This window comes from Pogona vitticeps, chromosome 6 (genome assembly GCF_051106095.1).
Source record: "Pogona vitticeps strain Pit_001003342236 chromosome 6, PviZW2.1, whole genome shotgun sequence".
NCBI lineage: Eukaryota > Metazoa > Chordata > Lepidosauria > Squamata > Agamidae > Pogona > Pogona vitticeps.
This window is the reverse complement of record NC_135788.1, coordinates 3,699,167-3,723,033: the sequence shown is the minus strand read 5'-3', so window position 1 is coordinate 3,723,033 and position 23,867 is coordinate 3,699,167. Positions and strand designations below refer to the sequence as shown.

The following is a 23,867-nucleotide window of genomic DNA, read 5'->3' as shown; positions in this document are numbered from 1 at the left end:
TCCTGGTCACTACACTTCAAGAAGGAGGCCAACAAATTAGAGCAGGTTCAGAAGAGGGCAACCAAGAGGATCAGGGGGGCTGGAAACCGAGCCCTCTGAGGAAAGACTGAAAGAACTGGGCATTATTTAGCCTGGAGAAAAGAAGACTGGGGGGAGAGAGGAGAGCCCTTTGCAAAGACTTGAAAAGGAGTCCTTCAGAAGAGGGGCAGGATCTGTTCTCAGTCATCCCAGAGTGCAGGACATGTAATAATGAGCTCAAGCTACAGGAAGCTAGATTTAGGCTGAATATCAGGAAAAACTTATTAACTGTTAGAGCAGTACAACAAGGGAACCATTGACGTCAAGGGGAGGTGATAAGCGCTCCAACACTGGAGGCATTCAGGAGAAAATTGGACAACCCTCTGTCAGATGTGCTTTGACTTGGATTCCTGCACTGAGACTCAATGGCCTTAGAGGACCCTTCCAGCTCCGTGCTTCCATGATTCTGCTATACAGTGGTGCCTCGCTTAACGAGCGCCTCATATAGCGATGAATCCGCATAGCGATCCCTTTTCCGGGATTGCTAATGCGGAGGCATCGCGTCAGCCTCTATGGCCGAAACTTGCATAGCGAAGATCGGTAAGCGTTTCGCTTACCGACCTTCGCTTTGTGACCCGCGGATCAGCTGTTCGGTGGGTCCAAAATGGCCACCGGAACAGCCAAAATGGCCGCGTGCAGCGTTTTCGCGCCCTCCCCTCGCTTACCGAGGGCGCGAAAATGGCTGCCGTCTATGGGAAGACTTCGTTAAACGGTGAGTTTTCTACCGATTTGGAATGCATTAAACGATGTTTAATGTGTTCCAATGGCTTTTTTTGTTCCGTTTAACAAAGTATTCACATAGCAAAGGTTAATCCGGAATGGATTAACCTCGCTATGCAAGGCACCACTGTAATTATTATTTATTGGTGTGCAGACTGGCGTTTCTGGACCACTCCCCGTACTAAAAATCAAACCACACACATTCCTCGGTTGTTCTGCTCATTCCAGAGCCTGTACTCAACCATGAGAGTGAAGACGCAATATACAATATACTTGCATACAACCATAGGCCAGTTCCATTCTAGCGTTAGAGCCCAGACCAAAAGTGGACCTTCTCCTCACCTTTCACCAGCACTGATGCAGTGGTCTGATGGTCACCCGAATCACAAGCGTAGTCTCCAGAGTCCTCCGGCTGCGCATCGTGAATGAGCAGCTCCACCCTAGAGCCCTTTTGCCTCATCTCATATTTTTCACTGGCCCGCAGCTTGAGGGGCCCTTTGCTCCACTTCACGGGTGCATCAGGCTTCGAGAGATCAGCTCGAAGCGTGACCGTAGACCCTTCGTCCACTTCCTGATTCTCAAGCTGGACTTCAAACAGGGCTGGGATGGCTGAGAAGCACACAGGGGGTGAGGAGAGAGAACAATGCAATAACTGTGAATTGAATTTTTTATTTTATATATATATATAATAGTTATCCTCAATTATGGCTGAGGAGACAGAGACTGGCCATCGCTCCTGAGTATGAACAGATACGAACTATACAGTAGGACTCTCGTATCCATGGGCTCAGTATCTGCTGATTCACCTATCTGCGATCTGAAAATATTAAAAATATTAAAAGAAAAATCCTAGAAATATATATTCCTAAAGGTGGAGTTACCAGAACTGGCCACTAGAAGGAGCCAAAGACCATGCTATGTATAGTGTTGGAGAACTACCGTATTTTTCCATGTATAAGAGTATACTTTTGTCTAAAATCTTTAGAGTAAAAATTGAGGGTTGTCTTATACATGGAAGTAAGCCGAGGAGAGAACAAAAACAAGTGGAGGGGAAAGCAGGGATCAAATTGTTCCTGCAGGGCTTTGATCCCTGTTTTCCCCTCCCCTTGCTAAGCCTTAGCAAAAGGAAAGCAGGGATCAAAGCGCTGCAGGATGGCTTTGATCCTTGCTTTCCCCTCTGCTTACTAAGTCCCATGGGGCTTAGCAAAAGGAGGGGGAAAGGATCAAAGCAATCCCATGGCTGTATAAGGGAGAAAGGGATCAAAACAATCTTGCAGTCGCAGGGTTGCTTTGATTCCTTTCCCACTCCTTTTGCTAAGTCCAGTGGGGCTTAGCACAAAGGGAGAAAGCTGGGATCAAAGTGATCCTGCAGTGCTTTGATCCCTTTCCCCCTATACTTGCTAAGCCCCACTTAGTTTTTTTTAAATTTTGGGTTAGAAAAGTGGGGGGGCGTCTTATACATGGGGTGTCTTATACACAGAAAAATATGGTACATTTTTATGATGCGATTACCAGAACTGGCCATTAGAGGGAGCCAGAGAACATGCTCTGTATATGGCATTCACTAGTTAAATAATGTTTGCTATAATCTGCATTTTTCAGCATCCGCGGGGAGCTTCAAACCAATCCCTTGCGAATCCTGAGGTCCTCGTATATTTCTTTAATTTGGTAATTCGGAAAATACAGGTAACACATTAAATTCATCTTAACAAGAAGATGAGTCCTTTCTGATGTCACCGAACACCTACCTTCGACGGAAATGGTGGCTGTGGTTTTCTGGTTCCCAATGTCACAGGTGTATTTGCCAGAATCCTCAGGCTTCAAATTAAAAATCTTCAAGGTATGGACTGTTCCTTCTTGCTGGATTTCATACTTGGAGCTGGGAGAAATGAGTTGGGCGCCCTTCTTCCACGTGGCTGAGACGTTTGGCTGGGTGACTTCGCACGTCAGAACTGCCGTGCTGTCTTCTTGCAGCTCTTTGTTCGCCAGCTCTTCTTTAAATACGGGCAATGGTGCTGAAAATATAAACGCCGTGAGAGCAGAAGAACACCTGCAAGGAACAGGCAACAACAACAACAACAACCCAGGGTCCACTTGAACCGTTTCACCTACAGGCCATTGGACGCCAGGATCAACCCATTAATAATAATGAAATAAAAATATTTTTTTTAAAAAAAAACTGAATTTTGCAAATTTAAAATTCAGAGTCCTTTTTCTTACCATGAATTATCTCATGCTATTAAAATATATATCTTTTCAGTTATTGAATTACAGCCCTTGTTCTTGTATCGTATGGATAGAGCTGTCCTTTCCAGTTCAGGGAAATCAACCCTTTGTTAGAGTTCAAGACCCCAAGATGGGAACGAGAACTTCTCTCCATGATATAATATATGACAGCAGTCCTGTGAATTGAACAGAATGGGACTGAGGCCATTGAAGGGTGTTCTCCAAGCATCCCTCGGGCTTTGATAACCTTTCCGGCAATCCTGGCTTACTTTTAGGGACCAGCCACAAAATGTAGCTGCATAAATGGACCTTAGAAGACAGTTGATCATGGTGTGGCCATTCAGAAACTTAAGAAAAGGTCTCTCCGCATCCAAGCAATATACTGTGGCTTTATATTGCTTTTGCTCCTTTGTAGAGATGTAAAATGGGATGTGGTGGCGCTGCGGGTTAAACCACAGAAGCCTCTGGGCTGCAAGGTGGGAAGACCAGCCGTCGGAAGATCGAATCCATGCAACGGAGTGAGCTCCCGTCGCTTGTCCCAGCTCCTGCCAACCTAGCCATTCGAAATCATGGAAAAATGCGAGTAGATAAATAGGGACCACCTCGGTGGGAAGGTCACGGCATTCCGTGTCTTGTCGCGCTGGCCATGTGACCACAGAAACTGTCTACGGACAAAACGTTGGCTCTACAACTTGGAGACGGGGATGAGCACCGCACCCTTGAGTCGGACACAAAGGGGAACCTTTGCCTTTAGAGATGTAAAACTTGAAAAAAAATCAATCCCCCCCCCCGGAAAAGAACAAGGAAAAAAAAAACTTTTCTTTTCCTGGAAAAAAAATGGACACTTCCAGAAATTTTACATCTTCAGTCCTTTGTGTCTTTCTTGCGAGAGGTCGACATGTCTTTGGTACCAAGTCTCAAGTCTGAGTCTTTGCTCCCTAGTCTTGAGCCCCCAAGCCCCACGTTTGAATCCCCATGAAAAACAAGCTTTTTTTTCTGCCCAGAAAAAAAGAGAGAGGGATTCAAGTCCCACTCAAGTCGTGAGTCGAGTCGAAGTCACTAAAAAACAACAACCCCAAACTGAGCCACCAGTGCGACTTACAGGATGTCTGACTTGTTGGCGAATCCAGCAACTGGGGCTCCCATCCCTGCCTTTCAGGGAAACCATGCACCAGCTCTGCTGGTTCGTTCTTGAGAGCAATCCATGGATGTTCGTGAGACTCCTCCTTACCTTTCACTTGGAGCTGTGCGGTGGAGATATAGGGTCCCACGCGGAAGGTGACCGTGCCGGAGTCTTGCTGGGTGACCTTCCTCAGTTTCAGTTTGTGGAGCCGGCCATTTTCCACGGAGATTTCGTTCATCTCGTTGCTCTGGAGGGAGACCTCCTGCAGCTTCCACTCCACGTCCCTGGCGTGGTCGTGGGAGACCTTGCACTCAAAAGTCACGTCCTCGTCCTCAAACACTTCGGCGTTCTTCAGCCCCCTGATGATGGTGACATCGAGTCCTGGAGGGATCACAGAGGGTGTACGTGAGGGGGAGGGAAAGGTGGGAGAAAACCCATTGCAAGAGGACCGGAGCCTTGGAAAATGACTTTGCTGAACGACAGCCCCCAGAATGCCAACTGTCCCATGGCAACATTTCTGTGAAATTCAAAGGAAATGTCCAAAAGAAGTAAGCAGCATCGATTTTTGAAAAATCAGTGATTTGAAAAATCAGTGATTTTTAAATGATTTTTATTTAAATGACGATTTTTTATTTGAATCATGATTTAAATCATGATTTCAAATTTAAAAATCATTTTCATTTAAATTTTCAAAAAATCAGGGTTTTTTGGTTAAAATCGTGTTTTAAATCAATTTGATTTAAATTTTACAAATCAGATATTTTTTTGGTCAATTTAAATTTTTTTAAAAATGATTTAAATTTGATTTAAATCAAATCCACCCTGGAAGGAAATGATCTAAGCCCCTGACACATCTTGAGCTAATTTTCCAGTTATCTACCCATGTAGTTTCCGGATGGGCAGGCCATCCATATTCTAAAATTCCAGAAGGAGGAAATAATTTAAATAATAACTTAATTTTAATTGCCTTGAATTAAAGCCTTTGGTTGGCAGCTTTAATAAATCACTATTATTCCGCTGCTGTTATCAACAGGAAATACAGTGGTGCCCCACATGATGACAATAATTCATTCCGTGAAAATCACTGTTTAGCGAAATCATCATGTAGTGAAAACCGTTTCCCCATTGGAATGCATTGAAACCCATTTAATGCGTTCCAATGGGGAAAAATCGTCATCATTTTGTGAAGATCGCCCATAGGGTAGCAATTTTGCGAAGCACCGATCAGCTGTAAAAATGGCTGTCCTGTGAAGCATCGGTCCCGAAAACATGGGGAAGCCATTTTGCAAAGCCACTGATCAGCTGTAAAAATCATCTTGTGAAAAAACAGTCCGCGAAGCACAGAGCAAATCATCGTCAAGTGAAAATCACCCATTGGAATGACTGTTTTGTGAATTGCTATAGCGATCGCAAAACCTCATCATCATGCAGATTCGTCGTTTTGCAAGGTCATCGTCTAGTGAGGCACCACTGTACTTCCTAGGTTTTTAATAAAATAAAATAGTCTAGAATTCCACCCTCTCCCTAAACATGGCTTGACTTCTCTTTTTGCTACTGTGTTTCGCTGAAAATAAGACAGGGTCTTATATTAATGTTTGCTCCAAAAAACGCATTAGAGCTTATTTTCAGGGGATGTTTTAATTTTTTTTCATGTACAACAATCTATATTTATTCATAGACAGTCCTGTCCTCTTCTTCTGGTTGCTGCACAAGGGGGGAGGGCAGGTTTTCATTTCACTGGGGCTTATTTTTGGGGTAGGGCTTATATTATGAGCATCCTGAAAAATCATACTAGGGCTTATTTTCAGATTAGGTTTTATTTTCAGGGAAACAGAGTAATATTACATTGATAGGTGTGATAAGTGTGGTGGACCTGCCAAAGCACCACCTGCATCAATGAACTAATGAGACACCCCTTACCGGTGGAGTTGCCTGGCCTTGAGGCATACTGGATTACGATAATGTCAGCTACCAACGGGCTGCCTCTTACCCTTCACAGTTAACGCTGCAGACGTGGTTTGATCTCCAGTGATGCAAGAATACTCCCCACTGTCTTCAGGCTCGAGGCTGTGGATCAGTAGCTGGCGGCTGGTGCCGTCCTGTCTCATCTCGTATTTATCCCCCGGATGAAGCACCACGCCCGCTTTCCGCCACTCCACCGGGGCCTTCGCCACCGTCACCTCGCAGCGGAACCTGGCCGTCCCGCCTTCTTCCGCTTTCTCGTTCTTCAGCTTTTGCTTAAACTCGGGTTTGAGGGCTGTGGAGGCAACAAGAGGGGATGAAGGCAAAAAGCCGGCCGCGGCCCTACAAACCGTTTTTGGAGGGTGAAAGGCTGGAGCCGTCGTACTGTGGAACAAAAAAGCCGTTTGGTACCCCGAGAGGCAGACCAACCACCGATGGAGAACAAAGGAGGAAAGCATCGCTTGTAACCATTTCCCTACGGCAACAGTAGGAGTCCAATGGCGTGCATGGCTGTGGACTGCCATGACCGTAAGATAGACAAGTGATATGGGGGCTACCTTGGTGGGTTGATCATTAGTACCCCCGGTGGTAGTTTAGTAAAGAACTTCAATTTGCTTTGCTCCCAGAATTCAGCTCGCTTTTGCACTGCCACAGGTGAAACACATCGACTGGAAGGAATCGGTCCAACTAGGTGCCTTTTCCTTCCTTTTGCACGGAATTATAGTCAGCCCAACACTACAAGATGTCTTTCAGTGAACATTCCTTTGCATTCAATATTTGGAATTTTAGGACAGAATGACCCTGATTTCTCTGGTTGTAGTCTCTTGAAAACAAAATCTAAGTGTTTTAAAAGCCAACAAAGTACAAGTTACCCCAAACTGGTCTTACCCTATTGTTACCATATTTTTCCTGTATAAGACTATACTTTTGTCTAAAATCTTTAGACCAAAAATTGAGGGTCGTCTTATACGCGGAGGTAAGCTGAGGAGAGAATAAAAACAAGTGGAGGGGAAAACAGGGATCAAAGCGATCCTGCAGGGCTTTGATCCCTGCTTTCCCCTCCACTTGCTAAGCCCAACTTAGATTTCTTAATTTTGGGTTAGAAACATGGGGGGAGGCGTCTTATACATGGAAAATATGGGTAATTTTTAATTCCACAGGCACAGGTCAACCATCTACACACAAATGTTTATCTCTTGACTACTGCAGTGTCCATGCACGTATGTGTGAATGGCCCATTCCAGATAAGACATTGTAGAGCAGTCTTCCATGTTACCCAGTGTTTCCTCCAACAGAGTACTTATTAGACATTAAACCTGCCAGTACTCAAGTCCTATCAATCACATGCAAGGAAGGAAGTGATGCATGTGTATGTATGTCCACTAGCCACAGAATATGATCCAGAGATTAAATTTTCAGTTGCACCACTAGCACAAATTTCCTTATTTATACCCCTAATTTTCAAGTTTTGATCTGTTAAGTTAGCTGGTTGTATTTCACACATTTTACCATGAACTGTCAAGACCGCTGTGGTTTTCTGGTCTCCGCATACACAGGCATAACGTCCAGCATCCTGAATGTCTAAATCACGGATCACCAACTCTGCGACAGGGCCTTCCTGCCTTATTCGGTATTTGCCACTTTCTGCTAGTTTCTCTTCTTCTTTCATCCACTCCACTGGAGCAGCCTTGGTGAGCTCACAGCGCAGGGCAGCTGTTCCGTCTTCAGGAGCTTCCACATCCTTCAGTTCTGTTTTGAACCGTGGTGGGAGGGCTGCAGGAACACAAAATAAAAGCATGAAGAGCCCGCATGGACAGCTGGACAGGGTGGCGGGAGGGAGCAGGAGAGAACGGAAAACAGGGTGGAGAATTTGTATCAAGTCCTGGTCCAGTGAATGAGGATTTTTGAATGGAAAAACTCCCATTGACTGGCCTGGAAATGCTGAATGACGGAACAATGAGATCTCCACGTATGCTCTCTCAACAAATGACTCCTGGGTACGGACACAGACTATAGAAATGCAACAAAACATGAAAACAGACAACACAGAAAGACTAAAAGGAGGAACACAGATGTTGTAATGATAGGGTTCAACTCCAAATGGAAGCTGAATAAAACCCTCATCCTACACTGTTCTTTGTACAGCGTAGTTTTATCATGGAGTCTTGGGATAACCGTTCTCGACAGATACAAGCATCTTCTCTAGCACTGTTCGGCTCTTCATCCGAGACCACCAGCAAAACCAGTGGAATTTCCTACTTATTGGAATTCTTGAGCTCTGGCTGCAGAATGGTGTGTTCTTTCCTCCACCTTGTCAAGGCGTCAGGCTTTACCAACTCAGACCGACCATTTTGCCGTTCTGTGATTTCTTGACCCTGCGTCTCTTTGCTTGACAAGGGCAGGCAAAGCTGGGGTTTGAAAAGAGAAGGCAAGACTGCAGGCCAATGCAAAACACAGATGGGGGTGGGTGGAATCTTGAGATGGGATGCAGACTAAAGCAGGCTAAGCATTCAGAAACAGAGGAAACAGACTGGGAACGCATGCCTTGATTGGCTTGTAAATCACCAAGAGAAGCCGCCTGGAATCTTCTCTTTTTTAAAAGTTTTAAATTCATGGAGCATACCTACCAACAGCTCTTCATCACAAGAAATGGTTGTGCTAATTTTTCTCAGACCATCTGCATTCCATACCCAGTGAGCATGCCAAGTCAACAATGGGCTATCCTGGGGGTTCTTCCATCCTTTATATATTTTCCCTGCAAACCTCTCTTACAGTTCTTCAACTATATGGACGTCAGCCATCCTACTCTTGCTCGAGAACAGCGTCCATCCAGCTCCATAAAGAACAGCACTCGTGGCCTGAAAACAGGAGGGCCAGTGTTCGTATGAATGTCCTGTTTTTAAAAGGCAGCGAACCTGCAAAAATTGAGTCCTGGAGACAAAGGACAGAAGGGTGGCCCTCACCATCACATCCTCTTTGTGAACTAAAAGCTGGGCAAGAGGACCTTGGCTTGATCTTGCACAGCAATTCAGAGTATCTTCTGGCCTTCAGCTGGTAGATGATTCTACAAGCAGCTTCTTCTCCATCTTTTTAATGCCACTCAAAATTCGAGTAGTACCCAGGTTGGCAGGAATGGCTTCTCCCCAGTGCATTGCCACAAGCTGGACTTCTTTGGGCAACCTAGTGTAAGTGAATGCCTTTATTCTTGGCAACTGCAGAAGACATGGCTTGCAGATGTGTATCCATCATATCACATGCTACAGACAATGTGTCTAAACATGGAAAACATGGCAAACAGAATGCCATGTGTCCTATCGGTGACGTACATGAAGTCTAAGCTGAGAAGGAGACTAGAAAAAGTGGACTCCATTGAAAGAGAAACACAAAGGACAGAAAGCAGATGCATTGATGAGGGTGAGGGGTTAACGGGGTTTTGCTGTTCACCAAAAGCCAGGTGGAGGGGTTCCAAAAGAGAAGAAACTGGAGACAGTGATGAGACAAAAGACGCAAGTACAATGAGGGGAGTTTGCTTCCAAGTTTTTCAGGTATTGTTTACTATGGACTGTCAGGGTAGCTGTAGTCTTTTGCTCTCCGCGCATGCAAATATACTCTCCTGCATCTGTAACATCTGGGTTGTGGATCTTCAGCTCTGAAACGGTGCCTTCCTGTTTTATTGTATATTTTTCACCTTGTCGGAGAACCAGCTGCCCCTCCCTCCATTTATCCGAGGCCTCCTTGGTGAGTTTACACCAAAGAACAGCATCTTCACCTTCCGTTACTCCCTGGCTCTTTAGTTCTTCTTCGAAACGAGCAGGAAAGGCTGAGGGCGCAACACACGGAAGAACCATTAGCGCTTACGGAGGTGGCCGTTCAGAGCCTCTGGGAAACGGGACGGTTCCAAATGGAGAATAAAATGGGAAACTGAAGCGAAACATGAAACGGAATCCTGCCGCACCTTGGAATCTGATTCCAGAGCAGACTTCCCAGCAACAAAAACAGAAGGATTCTTTTCTAGCCATACCTGGGCACCACTGGTGGACCACCCTGGACACACCTGATCTCATCCGATTTCGGAAGCTAAGCAAGGATAAGCCTGATTCACACTCGGATTGCTGCCAGTCAGAGTTGACAATATGGGGTTGGATGGACCAGTGACTGGATTCAGCATAAGTTGGGTTCCTTGGTTCCTATGGCCAGACCAAGGCTTCTGTGTTGTAACAAACAATGAAATGTAGATGTAAGTTTGGGGCAGAGGCCTAAACAAGTACTGGAGCCACACTGTGGCTGGATTTATAGCCCATTTGTCAAAAGCTAAGCTACCACGATCAAGGAAGAAGAGAAAGCTCTCTATTGAGAAGGATGAATTTCCCAAGAGATCAGGAGGAGGGCATTAATTCACAACACATAGTTACCGTGGACGGTCAAAGATGCTGTGGTTTGTTGGTCCCCCCACACACAGGTATAGCTTCCTGTATCGTGAAGGCTGAGTTCACGGATCACTAGCACAGGCCGGACGCTGTCTTAATTCATGGCATACTTTTCATTTCTCTGGAGCACCTGCTGCTCCTTGTTCCATTGCACAGAGGCAACTTTGGTCAGCTCACAGCTCAGTGTGGCTTCACCCTCCTTCGGTCGCTTCCAAATTCTCCAAGCTGGATTTGAAACAGGCAGGTAAGGCCGAGGATCACAGGAGAAAACACCACATTTTTTTAAAATGACGAGCGACGGTTTAGACACGGAACACATTGGCAAGCCCGAAACGTTGAGCTGGCTGGAAGGAAACTCTTGCGCCACAAAAGAAAGACAAAATATGCAACAAGGGTTCAAAGGCAGTCTCCTGTTCACACACCTCAGTGCACACAGCTTCCTGGATGCCTAACCAGGATCGGGATCACTGTCAAAGAGAGTGAGGAATTCCACAAGACGAGGAATGGTATCTGGTGAAAGGACGGTGTATTCGAATAACGTGATTTATATCCACTTCATCACTTTTTCTAGAGATACGTCAAAAGCCACGCCCAACGGATAGGAGTTTCACAGAAAAAAAGACAACATGACAAACGCCAGCACGCAGAGGTTACATTCAGCGACACATCATGGTACATGGAACATGGTATATGGAGTCGTGCTCTTTGTTGACGGTCAAGACGGCCATCAGATCCTGGTCACCAGAAACGCAGATATATTGGGCAGCATCTGTCAATTCCACATCTTGAATCATCGACTGAACCAGAGAGCCTTCCGGTCTCATTCTGTATTTGTCGCTCTCCTTGAGCAGATGCTGCCCCTTCTTCCATGCCGCTGCAGCAGCCTAAGCCAGCGGGCAGTTCAAAATGGCTGCTCCACCTTCGGCGGCATCCTCGCTCTTCAGCTGCTCTTTGAAGAGGATGCAACCGCTGGAGAACTGAAGGACGCAACTGTCGGAGACGGTTAGACACCACAACGCCAGGGAAAGGTTGTGTCTTCTTACTGAGGAAGATATCACCAAGGTATCTTAATAAGCTTCCTCAAAGGTCCGTTTTTTCCCCTCAGGCACAATCTGGAAACCACTGTTCTACAACGAAGGGAGTGATGGCAGAGGGCCTTCCTGGGCATCTCCAGGGAATCAGAGAGATCACAAAAGACAGCGCAACACAAAGGAAGACCCAACATCAGCAGATGGGACAAAGAACAGACAAACTAGGGTTTTCCCCCCCCCCACATAATTCACACAGAACAGAACACGAAGGTTTTCCAGACACTTAAGGCAGGACACGCTGATTTACCGTGCACCCTCAAAGCTGCTGTTGTTTTCTCTTCTCCGCACACACAGGAGTAGTCTCCAGCGTCTTTAAGTTCAAGATTGTGGATCTCAAGCCATGTGGCGGCCCCTTCCTGCCTTATCTCGTACTTGTCACTCGGCTTCAGGGACTTGTGCTTTCTTCTCCACTCCACGGGAGCGGCTTTGGTCAGCTCACACTGGAAAACGACGGTCCCCTCTTCCGGCGCCTCTTGGTTCTCCAGACCCTTTTTAAAGCAGGCCGGGAGTGCTGGGAAATTCAGAACAATGAAATCAGGTGAATCGTCATGTCAATGTCGTCAAAACCTTGGTCCCAAAGAGGCTTCCATTTGTCTTGGCACAGAATTCACATTCCGCACACCTAATGGTAGAATTCGCTACCCAAAACAGCGAGGGCTGCTCATAAAGCCAGCTGTCAAAGGGCAAACTCATGGAAAGAGAAGTCCACCAGGAATGATGGATATGTTTCTCCTCTAATATTCAAGGCAACACACCTCTATATAGCCATTGTTCGGACTACAACCAAGTCCTCAGACTGTGGATTTTCCACAAGCAACTAAAAGATGGGCTGCTATAGGGGTAGAACATCAGATTAGCCATGGGGATCTGATCCCTTAGGGTTCTCCCAATGTTCTTACCCTCTTTTTGCTTTAACCGGGAATAGTGTAATTTTTTAAATCATTTTATGGAGATGCCTGTTCACACATCTCTGTCTAGGGCGATTCACAGCAAAGTTTCAGCCTGCTGCCCTAAACGGTGTACCTTGCTTTCAATGCAGCAAATATTATTCTAGTTTGACTTTGGTTCTATCTGAGAACTGAAATTAGACCCGCAGATGTACCATTCACTGCTAAAGAGGCCGAGGTCTTCTGATCCCCAAAGGCGCAACTGTAATCGCCAGCGTCTGCCGGTTCCAGGCGGTGAATGACCAGCTCAGCAACAACACCATCCAGCTTCATTTCGTGTTTCTCACTCGGCGTCAGCACCTGACCGGCCTTCCTCCATTCTACCGGAGCTGCCATTTTGGTCAGCTCGCACCGCAGGGTCGCTGTCCCGCTTTCTTCCACCGCTAGGTTCTTCAGCTCTGTCTTGAAGCGTGGAGGGAGGGCTGAAGATCACAAAGAGCACATTAAAAGTCACGAGCGCCTCCTCGCAGGTGGAGAACGCCGGGAAATTCCGTTTACCCACCAGTCTATTTACAGTTTCGCTTCTCTGACTTGAAAAAGAGATGTCAGTGTAAGGAGAGGGGGGAAAAACCATTTTATACTTCTTAACTGAAAGTTATTAAAGACATCTGGGCACTTACATCTCAGAGGACCTCTCATGACCTCTCATAAATGACCTCTCATAAATGCCAACATGCTAGTGAAGAAGGCACAAAAGAGGCTGTATTTCCTGAGAATGCTCGGGAAGTTAAATCTATCTCAGCATTTACTTCTGTCCTACTATCGTAGCACCATTGAGAATGTCCTAACCTATGGCATTCTGGCATGGTTTGGGAGCAGCTCTGTAGCGGATAAAAAAGCTCTACAGAGAACCATTAAAATTGCCCAGAATATCATTGGGCTCCAGCTATCAACTCTGGATGACATCTTCGCATCCCGCTGTCTGAGGAAGTCACACAACATCCTTAGAGACTTTTCCCATCCTGCTCACAACTTCTTTGAACCGTTGCCATCTGGTAGAAGATACAGAACAATTAAGACTCGAACCACACGTTTTCTGAATTGTTTTTATCCCAGAACTACAATTGCACTTAATAATGAGCTTAAAGACCACCAGTAGTGAACAGCTGGACAATCCTACTTAGCCTGAGGTGTAGATGTTTGTATTCTTAGTGGGGGATTTTTAGTGGGTGGGGAGCGTTTGGGGATTTTTATGTGTGTGCATGTGGGTCTGGTCTCTGGGTGTCTGTGTGAATTTTGTTGTATGGGTATACTATGTAATATATTTACAAAGGCAATAAATTTATTTGATTTGATTATTTGATTTGATTTGACATCATATTCTCTGGAGGAAAGCTAAGCCTACCACTGGCCCCCAGCTTTGAGTAGTTCTCTGCTCCTCTTCACAGAATCATAGAATAACGAAGTTGGAGGGGGCCTCTAAGGCCATCAAGTCCAACCCTTTGCTCATATAAGGAATCCAAGTCAAAGGATATCTGCCATAGGATTGTCCAATTTTCTCTTGAATGCCTCCAGCGTTGGAGCCCTCACCACCTCCCTGTGAGGTCAAGGGTTCCACTGTCATACTACTCTAACAGTTGAGAAGTTTTTCCTGATATTCAGCCTCAGTCTGTCTTTCTGTAGCTTGAGCCCATTGTTACATGTCATGCATTCTGGGATGATCGAGAACAGATCCTGCCCCTCCTTTGGATGACCACCTGTCAAATATTTGAAAAGTGCTCTACTATCCCCCCCCCCCAGTCTTCTTTTCTCAAGGCTAAATAATGCCCTGTTCTTTCAGCCTTTCCTTCCAGGGCTTGGTTTCCAGTCCCCTGATCCTCCTTGCTGGCCTCCTCTGAACTCCTCTGGACTTATCATAATAACAATATAATAATATTAGATTTACAGAGCTGAGAGAGTCCTATGGATCATTGAGTAAGTATAGTTGAAAATGCCCACCAAGCTCACCCTGGCAATAAAAGTTTAAGTCTTTGTGGCTTGGGTTTAATCCCCATAAGAAGGTTTAATGGCTACTAAGTCCTGTGTTTTCACTGTTTCCACAACTTGAGCAAGTTCCCCAAGAACAACAGGTGAGCTGTCCAGAAAAATTCTAGAGAAAGGAAGACGCAGACAGAAACAGAGGGGGGAAAAGAACAATTCAGAGAGAAAGTAAATATATGTTCTAATTACGCCAGTGCACCTTTTGAGCAGAACTACACTAGGTTAAAGAAATTCAAAGCACTAAAGCCAAGCTGCCTTGCTTTTCCAACGATCCTTTGCAAAATGCAATGGAAATAGTTTAGATGAGATTCATTTCTGCTTCAGGCTTTCAAATAATAGAAGTGACGGTTCTCCCTCTCTCTCTTTCTCTTACCAACCAATCAAACACTCAAGTCCTTCTCTCCAGATCCTCCTGCCTGTGGACTTCCTCCCTCTTCCTCTCTCCTACTATTCAGGGGAGCAATGGGTGATTCAGAGAGTCCACCCTTAGAAGAGGGAAAGCCTTAACTGCTCAGTGTCACAGCAGGAATGTCCCACCCTTTCTGTAATTTGCAGCTTACTTTTCTGTCTGGCCATCAGCACAGGCTTCCTTTCAAATCTGATTTCTCAGGCCCAAAGGATCTGCCTGAATCATGTCTCTCCAACACCACATGCTTTCAGCTCTCATGATGAATCACATCTGTTCCTGCCTTCAAACTAAAGCTACTCACAAAATCTCGACATCACCTTGAAGCTAGAGATCTAGGGAAAAAACCCATGGGAAAATTATGGTTATGAACAGAAACCCCTTCCTGTAGCCATAGGAACACCTACAGTGGTCGAATAATCGAAATATAAGAAAAGATCATTGCAAGAGGTGTCATATTTACCATGCACAGTTATAGAGGCAGATGTTTTCTGATCTCCACACACACAGGAATAGTCTCCAGCATCTTGCTCGTCGACGTCATGGATTGTCAACTCGGCCACACGCTCCTTCTGCCTGATTTTATATTTGTCGTTTGATTTGAGCAGCCCGTCACCCTTCCTCCACTCCACCGGGACAGGCTTACTCAGTTCGCAGCGAAGGACAGCCACCTCCCCTTCTGTCACTTCTTTGCTTTTCAGCTCTTCTTGGAAATGTGCGGGCACGGCTGGGGGGGTGGAAGATGAACAGAGAGGATGTCATTTGGTAGCACAGCCCCTACACACTGACCACCGACCACAGTTCCTGTGGAAGCCCCATTTAAACCAGTGGGGGCTTTGGGGAGAATCGGGCTCGGCCGATAAGACCCTCTGGCTTCCCTTTTCCAATCACGGAACAAGACACACGTTATTCTGAACTCTTTAGCAAAAGCGAAGCTATTTCACAACGTGCTGGGAATCAAAATGTCAAAGGTTCCGAAAGTTTCGTACGTTTGCATTTTAAATTTCGAGGTCCCCTTCACATTTTGAAAGCCAAAAACAATTGTGGGACTGTACAGGGTTCTCAGTGACAAATTAGACAAACAAAACGAGATCAATGGAAATGGAAAGGCCAGATCCAAATGTTTTCTGAAATGGCACACCAGATTCACTTTTGTTCGCTGTGTCTTCACAAACAGAGGACAGGCACGTAACAGACATTTCTCAACATAAACCATGTAGTGGGGACTCACATTTAACGTCCTTACACATGAGATACAGATATAAGTGACAGAAGGCAAACAAGCGGAAAGAAAGCGTAAACCTCACACAAACAAGCCAAAGGTATAAAAACAGCAGTAAAGACTGCAGAAAGAAAAGGATAGGAAAGGAAAGAAATTGTTCTCTACAGTACAGGTAAGCTGGCTGGATAGCTGAGGGGTTTAGGCATCTGATTGTGGAGCCACAGGTGGGGAGTTCAATTCTCCCCGATGCCTCCTGGGAGAAAAGCCAGCCTGTATAGCCTTGGGCAAGCTGTGACAGTCTGAAAATACTTCTTCCAGAAGAAGGGGATAGTAAACCGCTTCTGATTATTCTGTGCCTAGAAAACTCTGGAAAGAGTTGCCATGAGTCAGAATTGACTTGACAGTGCACGATTATTTTTATTATTATAGTAGACTCAATGGCAATAGCTCCATAATGCACATATAGATAATTAAGAATGCAATAAAGAGTTAGCTGATGAATAATAATGGAAGGTAAAAATGCCACTCTTAACAAGTCTTTGGCTTTAGTACAAGGTAAACGTGGAAGTAAGATCTGTTGTAGAAAAGGGGATCAGCTTCTGAGTAACAAGAGTAAGCACAAGGCAGCGCCATTATTGCAAAATTCAACCATGCCCTAAACAGGCCAGCTCTGCCCACTGTCTTGTCTTTTACCCAGCAGGCAACGAACTATTTTCCCTTCCTGGTATATTTTACATAGAGTGATCCTTGGATGAGAACAGAAGACTCCCTGGAAAAGACCCTGATGTTGGGAAAGTGTGAAGGCAGGAGGAGAGAAGGGGACGACAGAGAACGAGACGGTTGGACAGAGTCATCGAAGTGACCAACATGAATTTGACCCAACTCCAGGAGGCAGAGGAAGACAAGAGGGCCTGGTGTGCTCTGGTCCATGGGTCACAAAGAGTTGGACATGACTAAATGACTCAACAACAACAACCTAGGTCCAATATGGAATGAGACCAGGGAGGAAGCTTCAGTATATGCCACTCAAGGAGTTTCCACCCACCACGAACTCAGTGGCATGTGGTTTGTATGGTGGGGGAGCTTGTCCCGTAAAGACTGCCTACTACAGAACTAGGATTTCAACAGGCGTTTGGACGTTCCTGCGTAAAAGCTTTCAAATACATTTTTATTCAAAGGAACATCCTGCACTTGTGTAATTTTGATCTAGAAGTTACGTAAAGGTAAAGGTTCCCCTTGACACTGGGTCCAGTTGTGTCTGACTCTAGGGCGCGGTGCTCATCCCCGTCTCCAAGCCGTAGAGGCAGCATTTGTCCGAAGACAGTTTCCATGGTCACGTGGCCAGCGCGACTAGGCACGGACTGCCGGTACCTTCCCACTGAGGAGGTGCCTATTTATAGACTCGCATTTTTACATGCTTTCAAAGCGCTAGGTTGGCGGGAGCTGGGACAAGCGACGGGAGCTCCCTCCGTCATGTGGATTCGATCTTATGACGGCTGGTCTTCTGACCTTGCAGCCCAGAGGCTTCTGCGGTTTAACCAGCAACGCCACCACGTCCCTTGATCTAGAAGTTACTGAAAAGGAAAAGCTGATCGTTCTGAAGGAAAATCATGTACATACTCTTGACTCCCTGCACAAGGAGAGAGACGGCGTACAAACGCAAGAAATAAATCAAAATAAACTTTGGTAAAGGAACAAATGAGAAGAAAGAGCGGATGGTAGGTGAAAGGAATGATCCAAGAGAGTTGAATTGTCTTGCTAAAGGCTCTGTGATATTTTGAATTATCCTGCTATCAGGAATATAAAGACAGAAGGAGGAAAAAGGTATTCCACAGAGGTACGCAGAGTTCTGCAATCCAAGATGCATGACATAAAATATCATTATGGGAAGCTGGCATGGTTTCATCAAGAGAAGTGTTCAGTCGGAGTCTTCAGGAAGTACCAGATTAAATCGTGTCAGACAGCTTCAGGTATCTAAGAACCTGTCTTACTGGCATGAAGGAGCAATGCATGTCTAATGTCAGTATCTTCGTACTCTTAGCTCAGTGAACAAAAAACAAGGAAGGAACAAGGAAGCAGTAAAACTGCCAGCGGTAAGACGCTCATAAGATGAGAAAACTCAGGCTTGGTCGTCTACTATCAAGGTCACTGCAGACTTGACCATTACAGAGTTATTACTCTGGCGCTACCAGCATATATAGGTGACCAGGATTTAGGTTTGGGGGTGGGTGGGGATTCAAAACGACCATAACATCAAGCACCAGTCTGACATAATGGAAAAACTGTTGGAATGGGATTTTAAATCCCCACTCAGCCATGAGCATTCATTCAGGGTGGCATCGATGAACCGATTCTTTAATATCTCACCTACAGCAGCTCTGAAACACTCTTCGGGGCACTGTAAGTTGGAAGCAACTTGATGGCACATAAAACCAACAACAACACAAGATGAATTTGTAACCCAACAACAACTCAGACGAATTTGTAACACTGACACCAAAGACGGACACAGCACGATGTATTTATTTTACCACACAACCAACCACAAAACAGACAGATCAAAAGGAACACAAACGAACGCAATGCAAAAGCACGAATTTTTGTCGAGGAGACGGATCCAGAAAGACGGCCAAGGGAACACGGAACGCTTTATTACCATGAACGGTCAACGCCGCTGTCGTTTTTTGGTCTCCACAGAGGCAGGCATAATCTCCCGTGTCTTCCACCTGCAGGTCACGAATCAACAGTTCGGCGACGGCACCCTCTTGCTTCATCCGGTACTTGTCGCTCGGCTTGAGGATTTGGGAACCTTTCCTCCATTTCACCTCAGCCCCAGCTTTGGTCATTTCGCAACGCAGAGTCGCCGTGGCGCCTTCTACGGCCTCCCTGTTCTTCAGTCCTTCCTTGAAAAGCACAGGCAGGGCTGAGAAGGTGGCAATAAGGGGAGAGGGCAAAAAATAAGTGACCGGACAGAGAGGAGAGGATGGAGGTAATTGAAGATTCATGCAAGGTATTTTAGCTCCCTCATGCATGGTGTTCCATCGCTGAAGGCGACGAAAACACAACGCCCGCTGAAGAAAATCACCGGCCATCTGCACCGGCCTTGAAAATATTTTTCCTTAGAATACATGTCACCTAGGAATGGACCAGGGGCATGTGGAATTGTATTGCAGGAAGGCTTACATGAAAAAGGACATGCCGGGGTGGTATCTGAGAGACACCTGAATTCCACACGATCTATGAAGACCTTAATCCACTACTATAGCTTCATGGCCACTGGGGACTTCTTGAGCTTATATTTCATGCCTATCCATGCACCACCAGAGGGGTCTTGCTTCAAAGAACATTATCCCAAGCAAAGCGAAACAGGAGAGAAGTCCGCATTATTTCTGAAGTAAGTTGGTTTCATAGAAGGAGAAAGTCTATGTGACTATTACCCAAAACCTAATTTTAAAAAAGTGGGTAACAGGCTTTTTAAAGAAAGGAAAGAAAGACCCCTAACATCCCAGTAACAGATAACGTTTTCAAGTCCTTGAAGGACTCTTCAACAAGACAGGCTGGGCGTAGCAGTTGTTGTTTCTGGTGGTGGAAATTAGCCTTTACTATTTCTTCTCTGTTTTAATGGATTGTTTTATAGATTGCCAGCACCGCTGCGATCACGGGTCATTAATTTCATGCCACAGGGATCAAGAGCACAAGTAATCCTGATAGGTTAGGGAAAAGCATGGTGCGACCTAATCAGAACAACGGAGAAAGCAGGAAAACTAGGCAAGGCGCTTCCTTCTGTGCTTTCTATTTTTACCCTTGACTTCCAAAGACGCCATGGTCTGCTGCTCTCCACACACACAGCTGTAGCTTCCGGAATCCGTCGGTTCCAGGCTTTGGATGACCAACTCCGCAACGGCACCTTCCCGCCTCATTTGGTACTTCTTGTTTGGCTTCAGAGTCTTGTGCCCTTTCCTCCATTCCACGGTGACAGAGGGTTTGTTCAACTCACAGCGCAGGGTGGCCTCCTTCCCTTCCATAGCTTCTTCATCCTTCAGAGCTTTGGTGAAAAGGACCGGCAGGACTGCGGAGTGAAGGTAATAGAGGACAGGTGCCCATCAAGGCTGAGAAGCTCAAGTCAACACTCTTAGCAAGCCACTGAAAGCCTACTGGCCAGTATAGACTCCAAGTTCTATTTGGGATTGATTAGCTGTTGCAAAAACTTTTTATCCAAAAATAAAAATTGCAACATGGTATGACAAACTCTTGTTTTGAGACCTTCTTGACCTACTTTAGCTCCCTAACTTTGGTCATATTGTGAAATCTTAAAAGAATCATGTTTCATTTGTCACCAACTTGCACGTTTAGCGAAGTTCTCCAATAACAGCAGCAAGAACCTCAGATTTATGCCCTCCTCTTGTACTACGTAACCCAGGTGACTTTCAACCAAGCCATGGTTGCTTCTTTCCTTGATATGACCCACAATAAATAACCTGGGAAGGGTCAAGTAGAACTTTCCATGGGGAGCTTTCCCCATAGAACTTTCCATGGGGAATTCCAGAAGGGTCTCCTCTCTTGCGAAGAGAGCATCTTTGAATCTCACCCAACCGGTCCTGAGTTAAAATTTTAGAAACCGCTTCTCAGGAAGTCAGCATAAATACTGAGGTCTTGTAAAACCTCCCAGCGTTTACAAGCCTGCAAACTTGACCCGAGGCCTCTACATGCTCATCGGAAAGAGTCTATTCTGTTGTTAATGTTGCAAAAAGAAAGTTCCATCAGTGTGGCGAGCCTTTGGCAGGCCAGATGTTTTAGACTACAACTCCCATCGCCCCTTTATGACTGGAAAGATTGGTTGGGAATTCTGGGAGTTGAAGTCCACAATATCAAAAGCGCCACGAGTTCGCCACCTGTTGGAGAAAAGAACATCAGACATGCAGTGCCGGATAGGCAGGGATCCGAAAATGTGTTGTTGAATTTTATTAGAGAAGAAAAATGGAAAGAAAAGGGCCTCACAAGACATAAATTGGTTTAAGGGAAGTGTTTTACCAGTTACGGTCAAACGAGCTGTTGTCTTCTGGCTTCCACAAATACACGTATAGTCTCCAGAATCTGTCTCGTCCACATCACGGATCACCAGCTCCACATAAGGACCCTCCTGTTTTATTTGGTATTTGCCACCTGGTTTGAGGGTCCTGGGGCCCTTCTGCCATGCCACGGGGGCCGCCTTGCTCAGCCTGCCGTGCAGGGTGGCCGTCTCACCCTCTGTAACCTCCATGCTTTTGAGTTCTTCTTGGAAAAACGTAGGCAATGCTAGAGGATGCAACACGGACAGAGAGAAAGGGTCAGTGGGTCATCGCAGGACCTCATGGTTGGGTGGATAACCATGAGGGAAAGTCCCACGTTACTGGGAAGTCATTGGCTACAACAAAACTCAACAAGGAAAAAGAAACCCGTCTGAGGAACCTCAGGTAGTAGTCAACAGACGAAAGAGCACCCAGTGGAGAAATGGGGACACTTTGCAGGGAGATGTAGGTCTGGACTGTTTCATGTACAAGACAAGAACAAGTTGTGGGGGAGACAAGGAAACCCAAATGGCCCCATGGCTCCTGGCCCACAAGAAGATGAAGCCATTGCCCTTGTAGTTTGGTTAAGCTTGCCCGTTAACCGGCTTTGACTGTCAACACAAACTTTATTACCATTCACTTTCAAAGCTGCGGTGGTTTTCTGCTCTGCACACACACAGGTGTAACTTCCGGCATCCGTCAGTTCCAGATCTTGGATGGTGAGCTCAGCGAAGCGGCCTTCCAGCCGCATCCTGTACTTCTCGCTTGGTTTCAACGACGTTTGATCCTTCATCCACTCCACAGAGTCTACGGCCTTGGAGAGCTCACAATGGAAAGTGGCCGTTCCACTCTCGGTTGCTTCCTCGTTCTTTAGTTCCGTCTTGAAGTGCACTGGCAAGGCTAGAGGAGGCAGAAGGAACACATGACTCCATCAAGAGCCACAATCTACGGGACCGACAACCACAACCAAACCGGGGATCCAGATACGCTGTTAAACTGAGGGTTGCGCAGAAAGCCTTCCTCTTGACAAGCTGTCGATAAACCCTTTCTGGCTTTGGAAGATGGCCTTCAAAATGGAAGCATAGCTCTTACGGTTGGCTTAATGTTCACCCCAACAAGAGAAATTAATCTTCCACTGACTATTCCACCTTTCACGGTGGAGACAAGTGCCAGAGAACAGCAGCCTGTAGTAGCCGTTAACCAGGATACGATACGACGTACCGCTTGCAAAGGCATATGGCTGACCCAAACACACAATCTTGAGTTGACGTCATAAAGGACTTCTTTATCAAATCTAGGGGGGGGCCACTTTTAAAATGTTGAGCCATGGACATTTGGAGAAGCAACAGTCAACCTTTTCCTAGTAAAGTCAATCAATTAGGTGATCTGTCCTGCTTGGGCCAAACTTTTCATCAGCAAATCACATAAACATGTGAGACCAGAGGACAATAATACTTGGAGCTTCATGCCAGCGTGACAGAGAAGGCCAACGATACAGGAGGTACTATGATGGAGGAAATGATCCATTTTCTAACAGACTGTCACCTTTCTGCGTATTTGAGGGACCAATATCTTAAACCTTGAACAACTAGCGTCAAGAACAACTCCCTTTTAGGTACAGACTTATTCCTGCTAGGTACTATATATCCAACAGGACTGCTAAATTTGGTCAACGAGTCATGAAAAGGTGGAACCATTCTGCCCGCCCCAGAATGCTTTGGGGTGTTGTTTCGCTATTTTATGTTTTTCTGGTTGTTTATATGTATTTCTATTAGATGCCAAACACTGTATTTTAAGAGTGGTTTAATTTAAGAGTGGCTTAATGTCTAGCCAGCCTGACTGGCTAAGAAAGCAATAAAGTATTTGTATAAATAAAAGAAAAGGGGGCAGACCATTGAGCTTCCTGAGGAAATGAATAAAAAGTTGAAGGAAACATTCACCACCACCCACAAGAATATTGTGTTTTTACCCTTCACTGTCACGACAGCGGTTGTCTTTTGGTCTCCAGAAGTACAGGCGTACTGCCCGGCATCCTTTGGGTCTAGACCATGTATCGTCAATTCAGCGACCGTTCCTTCTTTCTTCATCCTGTACTTGTTGCTGGGCTTCAGACCCTTCTGCTCCTTCATCCACTCCACGGGGCCAGCCTTGTTCAGCTCACAGCGCAGAGTCACTACTCCACCTTCGGTGGCTTCCACGTTCTTCAGAACCTCTTTGAAACGGACCGGCTCGGCTAAAGGATGAAGGATGTGTCTTTTTTTAATAAGAGGATTCCCTTACCCGCAGGAGCATCTCGGATTGCATGACACAGGAGATCCCCACCACCCAAGATGGGTCTGGTCACTTGATGGGTTCAGAGCTCTGAACTTCATCCAACCTTCCTTCCTAGCTCTGCAGCCCGGGGCCATTTATCTGTCTACTTGTTCTTTCAGTGATCTCCCTGCTGGCTATCTTTTCCCCTTCCTGGAGGACTCCACCTTTCAGTCCTCCTTCCCTTAGCTCTCCTTGAGACTCTTCAGCTTTACCTGTCTCTAGCTTCAGCCAATGGTACCTAGACACCCAGGCAATGACAGAGGCATAGCTGGTGAAGCGTCATCACCTTCATGATGATCTACTTGCATGTCACCTTAGATCTAC

At 45.8% G+C, this 23,867-nt stretch overlaps 1 protein-coding gene across 1 annotated transcript in view; it reads right to left on the bottom strand.

Annotated features, from left to right (window-relative positions):
* The window catches only part of OBSCN (obscurin, cytoskeletal calmodulin and titin-interacting RhoGEF), a 184,528-nt gene that overhangs the window by 93,652 nt on the left and 67,009 nt on the right, over positions 1–23,867 (bottom strand). Inside the window, exons 37-50 of the mRNA XM_078378257.1 lie at positions 23,200–23,463; positions 21,864–22,130; positions 21,214–21,477; positions 19,985–20,251; positions 18,839–19,105; positions 15,424–15,687; positions 12,730–12,996; positions 11,875–12,138; positions 9,666–9,929; positions 7,619–7,882; positions 6,138–6,404; positions 4,256–4,528; positions 2,547–2,813; positions 1,141–1,407 (exon numbers count right to left, since the gene is read on the bottom strand). Of these exons, the coding sequence (XP_078234383.1) occupies positions 1,141–1,407; positions 2,547–2,813; positions 4,256–4,528; positions 6,138–6,404; positions 7,619–7,882; positions 9,666–9,929; positions 11,875–12,138; positions 12,730–12,996; positions 15,424–15,687; positions 18,839–19,105; positions 19,985–20,251; positions 21,214–21,477; positions 21,864–22,130; positions 23,200–23,463 (3,726 nt within the window). The remainder of the gene's footprint in view (positions 1–1,140; positions 1,408–2,546; positions 2,814–4,255; positions 4,529–6,137; positions 6,405–7,618; positions 7,883–9,665; positions 9,930–11,874; positions 12,139–12,729; positions 12,997–15,423; positions 15,688–18,838; positions 19,106–19,984; positions 20,252–21,213; positions 21,478–21,863; positions 22,131–23,199; positions 23,464–23,867) is intronic.